This window comes from Dipodomys ordii, unplaced genomic scaffold (genome assembly GCF_000151885.1).
Source record: "Dipodomys ordii isolate 6190 unplaced genomic scaffold, Dord_2.0 Scaffold49, whole genome shotgun sequence".
Taxonomy (NCBI): Eukaryota; Metazoa; Chordata; class Mammalia; order Rodentia; family Heteromyidae; genus Dipodomys; species Dipodomys ordii.
In genome coordinates, this window is record NW_012267265.1 from 692,311 (window position 1) to 703,716 (window position 11,406).

Below are 11,406 nucleotides of genomic sequence, written 5' to 3' on the forward strand. Positions count from 1 at the left end.
CACCCATCCACCCATCCATCCATCTTTCCACTCACTCACCCATCCATCCACCCATCCATCCATCCACCCACCCATCCATACATCCATACATCTATCCACCCATCCATCCACCCATCCATCCATCCATCCACCCATCCATCCATCCACCCATCCATCCATCCACCCATCCATCCATCCATGCATCCATCCACCCATCCATCCATCCACCCGTCTATCCACCCATCATTCGCACACCTAACCATGGCTTCCTTGTTCTAGTGTGACCGTCACCCTGGGACCCCGGATCTTCCTGTGAGTCCTCCCCTCCCCTCTTCCCCATCCAATATGTCAGCCCCTGAGTCTCGAACTCACTCCCGGCCCTTCCGGATCTTTCTGTTCTCCCCTTCCTGTGGTCTTTGACCACTTGGTCCACGTCCCGTTCCCCTCCATCGTGGTGTTGGTGTGTTGCTGGGTTGCTGGGTGATCTCTTGTGACTCAGTTTCCCCTCTTTGTCTTCATCACCCAGATCGAAGTTTCTGGAACCTTCTCCAACGCTTACACCCTGCCCAGCCCGGAGCCCCGGCCCTGTCAGGTCTTACGCGTCCGGGCCGGGGATGTACGGGTGGGCAGCTGGGGGGTCTGGAGTCGACCCTTGGAGTTTGGTGCGTTGGGTAGATGGCAAAAGACATGATGGCAGTCCTGGTTCGGGTGGTCGAGCGCCTTGTGGCCTAGGAGGGGTCCCCGAGCCCTCAGGGCCTGGGTGCTGGGTGGGTGATTCCATGCCTCAGTTTACCCTCTGGGATTTCCTAGCTCCTCGGGGAAGGGGAAGGGAGTTCAGGGGTGGGTGGTGCCTCAGTTTCCCCTCCTGTGTCCCCCCTTCCTCAGGGTCAGAGGTCACACCGGCTCCCCGCCTGGGCCAGGTCGTGACCCCGCTGCTGCCCGGCCTGGGGTTGCTGCTGTGTGCGTTGGGCCTGGGCTGGGCCTGCAGGAGGTGAGGGCTGGATTTGAACCCGTGATCCTGGGGGGCAGGACTGTGGGAGGGGTGGGGGAATCGAACCCAAGGGAAGAGGTCGGAAATCCCAGAGGGGAAACTGAGGCACGGACACTCCTTCCTCCTCCTCCTCCTCCCCACAGGCTCCTCCACCGGGCTGAGCTGTGCGGCCCTGTCCCCCGAATCCGGGACAAGATCAGCGACCATGCCCCACACCAGGTGGGTACAGATGGACAGAGAGACCGACAGACAGATACAGACAGACAGACACAGACACAGACAGACAGACACAGACACAGACAGACACAGACAGACAGACACAGACACAGACAGACAGACACAGACACAGACAGACAGACACAGACAGACACAGACAGAGACAGACAGACAGACAAATGGACAGACAGAGAGACAGACAGACAGAGACAGACAGAGACAGACAGACAGAGACAGACACAGACAAAGAGACAGAGACACAGACAGAAAGACAGACACAGACAGAGAGACAGACAGACAGACAGACACAGACAGACAGACAGACAGAGACAGACACAGACAGACAGAGGGACAGACAGACAGAGACAAGAGACAGAGAGGAGTCGGACAGACAGACAGACACAGAGACAGAGATACAGACAGACACGGAGAGACACACGGGTAAACTGAGACAGATAGACAGACAAACTCACACACAGACAGACAGACAGACACACGGACAGAGACTCGGACAGACAGACAGGCTCATGGATAGACTCAGACAGACAGACAGACAGACATCAAGACAGACAGACAGAGGGACACATGTATAGGGTGAGACAGACAGACAGACAGACACAGACAGACAGACACAGACACAGACACAGACAGACAGACAGACAGACACAGACAGACAGACACAGACAGACAGACAGACAGATGACTTGTGGACACACAGACAGATGGACACACGGACAGCCCAGGGCCCAGACACTAACAGATCTGTAGACAGACAGACAGATGCAGAGGCCGAGGGACAGACAGACAGACAGACCAGGGATGGACAGATGACCAAGACAGGACAGACAGACAGACAGACAGACAGAATGACAGGAGAAGCAGATGGACAGCCAGTTGGACAGACAGACCTAGAGGAGCCGGACAGACAGACAGACAGACAGACAGAATGACAGACTGAGAGACAGACACAGAGACCGACAGACAGACAGAGACTGAGAGGCAGACAGACAAACAGATGACACATGAACACATGGACAGACAGAGGGACAGACAGACAGACAGACAGACCAGGGATGGATGGATGGACAGATGGACGGATGGATGGACAGGAGAAGCAGATGGACAGCCAGGTGGACAGACAGACAGACTGAGTGGAGATGGACAGACAGACAGCATCCCCCTGCTCCAGGGTTCATGCCCTCTGACCCCATCCTCCCCCCCCCAGGTCATCTGGGCTGTGGTGTTGGCGCCAGGCCAGGCTGAGCAAGAGGAGCCGTCGCCCAGGCCGGAACTGAGCACCCAGCACCCAGCACCCTGATACTGAGCACCCAGCATTGAGCACCCAGCACCCAGCAGTGAGCACCGAGCACCCAGCACCTGGATACTGAGCATCCAGCAGTGAGCACTGAGCACCCAGCACCCAGCCCGTAGCATTGAGCCTCAAGCATCCAGCACCTGGATACTGAGCAGCCAGCACGCAGCCGTGAACACTGAGCACCCAGCACCCAGCACCCTGCTACTGAGCACTGAGCACCCAGCACCCAGCAGTGAGCAATGAGCACTGAACACCCAGCAGTGAGCACTGAGCACTAAGCAACCAGCACCCAGCAATGAACACTGAGCACCCAGCACCTGGATACTGAGCACCCAGCAGTGAACGCTGAGCACCTAGCACCTGGATACTGCGCACCCAGCACCCAACAGTGAACGCTGAGCACCCAGCACTCTGATATTGAGCACTGAGCACTGAGCATCCAACAGTGAACAATAAGCACCCAGCAGTGAGTACTGAGCACCCAGCACTCTGATATTGAGCATTGAGCATCCAGCACCCAGCCCATAGCATTGAGCCTCAAGCATCCAGCACGTGGATACTGAGCACCCAGCACCCAGCACCTAGCACTCTGATATTGAGTACTGAGCACTGAGCATCCTGTGTGCATGGAGCACTGAGCACCCAGCACCCAGCAGTGAGCACTGAGCACCCATGACCTGGATACTGAGTACAGAGCACTGTGCACTGTGCATGGAGCACTGAGCACTGAGCACCCAGCCCATGGCATTGAGCCTCAAGCATCCAGCACCTGGATACTGAGCACCCAGCACCCAGAACCCAGCAGTGAATATTGAGCACTGAGCACCCTGATACTGAGCACCCAGGACTGAGCAGTGAACACTGAGTCTCCAGCACCCTGATATTCAGCACCCAGCAATGTGCATGGAGCACTGAGCACTGAGCACCCAGCACTGAGCACCCAGCACCCAGCACCAGGCAGGTGCTGGGGCCTTGGTCTCTGTCTGGGGCCAGGGCGGGGGGGGGGGGTGCTGGGCCCGGCTCACTCGCTCTGTCTCGTTCTCGCTCCCCCCCCTCGGCAGGAAGCGTTGCCGTGGCGCCCGGGGGGAAGCTGAGGCCGCAGCCCTGACCCCGGCCAACCCCGTCCAGCGCCACTTCCTGCCCAGCTGCGGCCCGAGAGGCCCAGGGCCTGGGGGGAGGGGAGGGGACGGACAGATGGACCGATACAGAGACAGACAGACAGAGACAGAGACAGACACAGACAGATGGACACAGAGACAGACAGAGACAGGCAGACAGACAGACACAGACAGACAAAGACAGATACAGACGGATAGACGGACACAGAGACAGACAGAGACAGGCAGACAGACACAGACAGACACAGACAGACAGACAGACATAGACAGACACAGACAGACAGACACAGAGAGACAGACAGACACAGACAGACAGAGACAGCACAGACAGACACAGACAGACACAGACAGACAGACGGACACAGAGACAGACATAGGCAGACAGACAGAGACAGACATAGGCAGACAGACAGACACAGACAGACAGACGACAGAGTCAGACAGAGAGGCAGACAGACACAAACAGACAGACGGACACAGAGACAGGCAGACAGACACAGAGAGACAGACAGACAGACAGACAGACGGACATAGAGACAGACAGACATAGACAGGCAGACAGAGACAGACAGACACAGACACAGACAGACAGACAGACAGGGAGACACGACAGACACAGAGACAGACAGACAGAGACAGACAGACAGAGGGACAGACAGACAGACATAATGGGGAAATAAAATCGAATCCAAGGAAATAAAGTGGAATCAAAGATCCAATTAAATTAATGTCATGTCAGGTGATGTATCATGCGCGTCATGACGCGTAATAAACATAGCGTGCGTGACATCATCACACCCCGCGGCCTGTGTGTGACATCATCATCCTACCCTGGGATCCGTGAGTGACGTCATCCTACCGTGGGATCCACATGAGCTAGGGTCGCATACTGGCGTTTGTTGGAATATTCCGTAGCATCCTGTGGTATCCTGGAGTGTTCTATAGTGTTCTGGAGTCTTCTGGCGTGTTCTGGAATGTTCTATAGTATTCTGGACTGTTCTGGAATGTTCTGGAGTATTCTGAAGTGTTCTGGAATGTTCTGTGGTATACCATAGTATACTGTAGTGTGTTCTGCAGTACAGTATACTATTCTGGAGTATTCTGGCATGTTCTGGAGTGTTCTATACTATTCTGGAGTATTGTGGAGTGTTCTGGAATGTTCTGTAGTACACTATAGTATTCTGTAGTGTGTTCTGTAGTACACTACAGTATTCTGGAGTATTCTATAGTATTCTGGCGTGTCCTGGAGTGTTCTATAGTATTCTTGAGTGTTCTGGAATGTTCTAGAATGTTCTGTAGTACTCTATCGTATTCTGTAGTGTGTTTTGTAGTACACTACAGTATTCTGGAGTGTTCTGGAATGTTCTGTAGTACACGACAGTATTCTGGCATATCCTGGAGTATTCTAGAATATTCTGGAGAGTTCTGTACTACACTGTAGTACTTGACTGTCCTCTCCTGTCCTGTGACAATCCTGCACGGTCCTGGAATCGACCATAGACTCTTCTGGAACCTTCCAGAACCTTCCAGAACCTTCCAGAACATTTCTGGAAACCCTCTAGAATGTTCTGGAACCCACCCATACAACATTCTGGGGGGGGTGCCTGAGAACAGGGGCTGCGCTGTGATTGGTGGAGGGGCGTGGCTGTGTCAGGGGCTGCGCTGTGATTGGTAGAGGGGCATGGCTGTGTCAGGGGCTGCGCTGTGATTGGCAGAGGAGTGTGGCTGTGTCAGGGGCTGCGCTGTGATTGGCAGAGGGGGCGTGGCTGTGCCTAGAGTAGCGCTGTGATTGGTAGAGGGGCGTGACTGAGTCAGGAGCAGCGCTGTGATTGGCAGAGGGGCGTGGCTGTGCCTAGAGTGGCTCTGTGATGGACAGAGGGGCGTGGCTGTGTCAAGGGCGAGGCTGTGATGACGTAGGGGCGTGGCTGTGTCAGAGGCTGCATTGTGAGTGACAGAGGGGCGGGTTTTTGTCAGTGGCTGCGCAGTGATTGGTGCAGGGGGGCAGTGGTGGGGCGAGGCTCTGTCAGGGGCTGCGCTGTGAGTGACAGAGGGGCGGGATTGTATCAGGGGCAGCGCTGTGATTGACAGAGTGGGTGGGATTGTCTCAGGGCCAAGGCTGTGATTGACAGAGGGGGCGTGGCTGTGTCAAGGGCGGCCCTGTGATTGGTGGGGTGGTTCTGGGACCTGTCAGGTGAGGCGCTGTGATTGACAGAGGGGCGGGATTGTATCAGGGGCTGAGCTGTGATTGGTGGAGGGGGCGGGACGGTGTCAAGAGCAGCGCTGTGATTGGCGGAGGGGTGGGGCGGGGGCCCCTCCCCTTTCTTTCCCATCCCCCGCTCTCCCGCCCTGCGGGCTCTGGCACCAGAAGTCGCTCCGCCCCGGGTGGGGCATAGTTTCCTGTGCGGCCACAGCCACCGCAGGGATCCGGGGCAGGGCCGCAGCTGCACATAAAGAGCACAGAGGCCAGGCCACGCCCCTAACTGCTTCACAGAGAGGCCAAGCCATGCACATAGCAGCCTCACTCAGCTGCCAGGCCACGCCCCCAAAGCCATTGCTACCCTGATAGGCCGGGTCACCAGCATTATGCAAATGAGGCTTCCCCACTCCAAGCCACGCCCCCCAAGCCTCCACTCCATTCGCCTGCGCTAAACCACGCCCCTCAGTCTCCTCTTCACTCCATTCGCCTGCGCTAGGCCATGCCCCTCCACCGAGCCTCCACTCCATTCGCCCGCGCTTAGCCACGCCTCCAGCATGTTCATACTTCATTGGAGGGGTAGTCTTGAGGATATTTCTGACCACGACAGCTTCAGACTTCGTGCTTTCTGATCTCAGAATCTTAGGTAGCTGGGGCCATAGGGGTGAGACCAGTTTTCAGGATTTTCTAAAAGTTTTCCTTATTCTTGACAGATCCAATGTTTTAGCACAGACTCAATAACTATAACTTCTAGTGATTCCACATTCATTTATTGTTTAAAATCATGTTTTTGCATTTAATAAAATATTATCCATCAGTACGTTGAATTCAATTACCTAGTCCCAGTATTCCAGATGACATTTGCCAATGTTTCTGTGCAATAAATAAATATTTTAAGCTCCTAATGTGAATCAAGTAGAGGTAAGAAATCCAGCCACAGTCATAAAGAATATTCATATTGGAACTTAAGAATCAAGGAACAGTTTGGTACACTGTAGGAAACTAGTTTGAGAATTGCTGGGAAAATAATTTCTGTGAATATTATAGAATTATCGACTCTGGAATTCAAATATTCCTCTAATGGATAAAGAGAAAAAATGCATAGTTAGTTCTATAATTGCTTATTTTAATGATTACTTATAACTGCTAATAAACTGAGGTATCAAGATAGACTCTTACCAGACTGCCTTTCACACACAAAAACACACACACAGCACATTAATTGATTTATAATAAAATCTAAGGAATCTGTCATTAGCAAAGGGTGAACAAAAATAACATTTGTTCATGTGCTGGTCATGAGGCAGTAGGTGCAGCCTTAACATGCAGTACAGCAGTGTGAGTTGTGATGCGGGTGTGCCATGGAAAGGCCTAGTCAGCCACCACATGATCTGTCTGTCCAGATCAATGTGACCAGGTTGACAACCAGCATCTAGGGGAAGTTAAATGGCCAGTTTAAAAGCTACAGTTTCATGAGGCCTTCATAGAATGAATATTTATGTTAGTATCATGTACTCACTCCATAATGCTGAACATTATGCAACATAACATCACTTAATACAATACTCAGTATTCTGAGGAAAGAATACTGAATAGTTTGATGCTGTTTCTGGTCAAACAGGACAACATATTTTCACAGAGCTTCTCTCCAGGGAGAAGGGTGCACAAAAATATTTGTTATGGCAGGGCGCCAGTGGCTCATGACTGTAATCCTAGCTACAGCAGACACATTGTAAAAGATGTGTTATTTGATCTTTTTTGGGGGTACTGGGTTTGAACTCAGAGCTTAATAGTTAGCTGTTTAGCTTTCTTAAGGGCATTCTATGAGTTAAGCTATGACTCTGACTTTATTCTTTGCTGGTTATTTGAGGTAAATTCTGGAGACTTTTTCCAGTTTTGAGCTGTGACTGTCAGGACCTAGCCTCCTGGGGTAGACAAGTTTACAGTCAGGAGCCAGCAGCATCTACCTCTGATTTCCATTTTCCTACAGGTATCGGGCAACATAACATATACTTTGTGAGCCATATTTTATCTTCTTTTCTTTTGCAAGGCAGTGTTTTTTTGTATTTTTATTTGCTATAAAATACATCTCTCACTTTTTGTTCTTATTAAATTTTGAACAGATACAATGTTGATACTGAGAGATACAGAAGATTACTTAACTAGATGATACATGCTAAATCTTAGGATGTAACACACATTTCATTCATTTTTTGATGCATTTCCTTTTAATTTTTGGCTGCTGTATTACAAACAGGTTCACCACTAGTCCTGGCTGAAGCTCACCCATATCAGTGAGTTCTTTTTTAAATAATAGGGATACAAGTCACTTTACTTGCCATTGCAATACTCTCCTTCTATAGCACCTTGGAATTTACCCTTAATAATCATTCTCCACTCATGCCCATTTTCACCTTACATACTGGAAAGAATCATTTCAACACAAATCCTATGTACCTATAATGTCTCAAAGAAACCAAAGCACCCTCTTATTATATCTAACATCATAATACTAACAAGAAAAATAACAGCAATGTTAGCAAATGTTTTTAATTGTCTATCTGAAAAGCTGAATAATTAAAATCATCCTAAACATGAGTACATTACTTCTCATAATTCAAGAACTCAATTATTTCTATTTTTCCATTTCCTATCTTTTCGTGGTATAACAGCAAACAAATAAAAACTGAAACATTTCAAAAGAGGTTCATAAAAGGAAAAGGCAAGTCATAGTTGAAAAAGTAAGTGAAAGGGTCAAGAAATAAGAGGAAGGCTAGATTACAGCCAACGGCTGATGCCTGTGATTCTAGCTGTGATTCCAGAGGCTGAGACCTGAGAATTGTGGTTTGACATCAAGCCAGGCAGAAAAGTCCCTCAGACTCTGATCTCAACTTAACATTTAAAGAGCCAGAACTGGATCTGAGGCTCAAGTGGTAGAGTTCTTCCCCTGAGCAAAGAAAGCTCAAGGGGGGTGTGAAGCCCTAAGACCAGAACAAAACAAAGGAGGCAGGGAATTTTGTAGTTAAATAATAATTAAGCACCAATAAATGATAAAGAGAGCCTTCAGGGGAAAAATTTCTTGATTAAATTACCTATCTATCTCTAAATTATGACACAATTCTAAACTTTGAACAAGAGATGCATTAATAATTAGGCATTTATATTGCTGTTGATTTTTTCAATGATTCTACTTTTGTCTTCAGAAATTCTTGTGTTAACAATATTTTTCTAAATGGTTAAATCCAGGGTCATTAAGAAGCTCTTGCCTTTTATACTAACATGTCTAAAAATACAGCAGAAGGAAACATTCTCTTTTCTCTCAAAATATTTTAGAATCATTTGCAGAAAATTTCAATATCTATATTTTCTAGTTCATTTGATATACTTACATCAATTTGATTTACTTTTAGCTACAAAAAGAATGCTATGTTGTTGTCAACCATTCACCATGATCAGCCTATGAAGCCCCTGGATCGAGCTGTCTTCTGGATTGAATTTGTCATGTGCCACAAAGGAGCCAAGCATCTGAGGCCACTTTCCCACAACCTCACCTGGTACCAGTATCACTCTCTGGATGTCATCGGATTCCTACTGGCCTGTGTGGCCACTGTTACTTTCCTTATCTTAAAATGTTGCTTGCTTGTTTACCAAAAGGCTTTGAAGATGGGCAAGAAGAAAAAGAGGGAGTACAGCTTTCAACACCTCAGGGAATGGACTAAAAGCCTGCTAAGGAAGAACATCCACATTTTACCTAAACCTATGCCTTTTGTATTTTCAAATGGATCTTACTCTTGATTAAAAATGAAGCAATGTACAATTCTAATGTCAGAGTTCCTCAGCAAGTTCCATGTCACTGATTTATGTAGAGAATATAAATGAATCAACTGGGACGTATGGAAATTTGAGTTTGTTAGTTTGAGAGAAGCATAAAATCCAAAGTTTTTTGGGCATTTTCAGAAAAGGAATATGTTAGTAAGACAAAATGAAATGAACTTTTTGTGTGTCTGTCCAAAGAAAAAGAGAGATAGGGTAAAAGAGGTAACATTTTATTCAGACTACTGACATATGGGAGAGAGTTGACAATAACTGAAGTAAACTTCTGCTAAATCAAAGCTAACCAAGAGTTTCTAAACATGAAGAGTGAGTGAGAGGAAGTGAAGCAGGGCGAATTAAAAGGAACTACAATCTTCGTGAAGATAGCCAACTACAAAGGAAGTGAAAATTTACTTAAAAGGCCCGGTGTGGGTAGAAAAGTTAGAAGGTGTGCATTATACATTATCAGTGAGACATGATTATTGCTTTTGACATATGGATACATTTTATGAATGTAATGAATATAAGAAAATTAGATATCATTGAGACCACGGTGGCTCATACCTGTAATCCCAGCAACTCAAGAGACTGAGATCCGAGGATCACAGTTCAAAGCCAGCCTAGGAAGGAAAGTCTAGGAGAGTGTTAACTCTATTAACCACCAAAAAACAAAATTCGAACTCCGTTTAATATGAGTACTAAACTTGAGCAAAACCAATCCAGACCATGAGTTGCTGAGTTCAAGGCCCATTACTGACATAAATAAATGAATAAATGAATAAAATAAGGGATCTGATGGGCATTGTGTTGAACAAGTTTAATCCCTGTTCCTTGGGAAATGGAGACAGTATGGTGATGGGTTGATTTGAGTAAAGGCAAAACTGTATATGCTCAATGTTCTTACACTGACCTAGCAAACATGAGACTGTCATTTTTATTCCTACTGCTGTGCAATAGGAGGTGTTATCAATAAAACTAATTATGAAAGTAACATTACAAAAGGAAATAGGTAATGACAGCTACTATTTATTAACACTTAAATTTATAATCAGTCTATATTTTAAACATAGGAAACAAGCAAATGTACAAAATACAACAATAATACATCTGTGTTCCTTATTATATTAAGTTTTTAACAGAAGAAAACTTTGCAGGTACTTTTTTCTGCACTAATAATGAAGCTCTATATATACTATTCAAAACAAGTTCTAGTCTACTTTTAATTTCTTCCTCAAATTATTATATATAATATGATTGCCTATTAACATTAGATATACAAAGGAATATTACTCTACCATAAGGAAAAATTTAACTATATCATTTTCAGGAAAATAAATAAAACTGGAGGGGCTGGGAAGCTGGCTCAGTTGTAGAGTGCATAACTTGCATGCATGAACACCTCATAAACGGGAAAAAAAGCCGGAAGTGGCATGTGGCTCAAGTGGTAGAGCACTAAGCTTGAGCTGAGGAGCTGAGAGACAGCACCAGACCTAGAGTTCAGGCCCCATGACTGACAAAATAAATGAATGAATGAATGAATAAATAAATAAATAAATAAAACTGGAAATCATCAGGTTGACTGTTGTGAATCAAAATCAAAATGGCAAATACAGTATGGTCTTACTCATGTGTGGTGTGGACACATAAATGATGATGATAATGATAGTATTTAGCAGACAACACGAAGTTAAATGCAGGACCTTTTAAAGGGGATCGTCAAAAGGAAGAAGAGACAAAGGACAGGCTACTGTGGAGCACAGAGGATAAAAGGACATTGAAC

General features: G+C 47.2%; 1 protein-coding gene across 1 annotated transcript in view; it reads left to right on the plus strand.

The window, feature by feature from the left end:
• Window positions 1–9,608, plus strand: part of LOC105988435 (UDP-glucuronosyltransferase 2B15-like) — a 74,305-nt gene extending 64,697 nt beyond the window's left edge. The window contains exon 6 of the mRNA XM_013020071.1: window positions 9,224–9,608. Within this exon, the coding sequence (XP_012875525.1) occupies window positions 9,224–9,608 (385 nt within the window). The remainder of the gene's footprint in view (window positions 1–9,223) is intronic.
• Window positions 9,609–11,406: the final 1,798 nt, after the last annotated feature.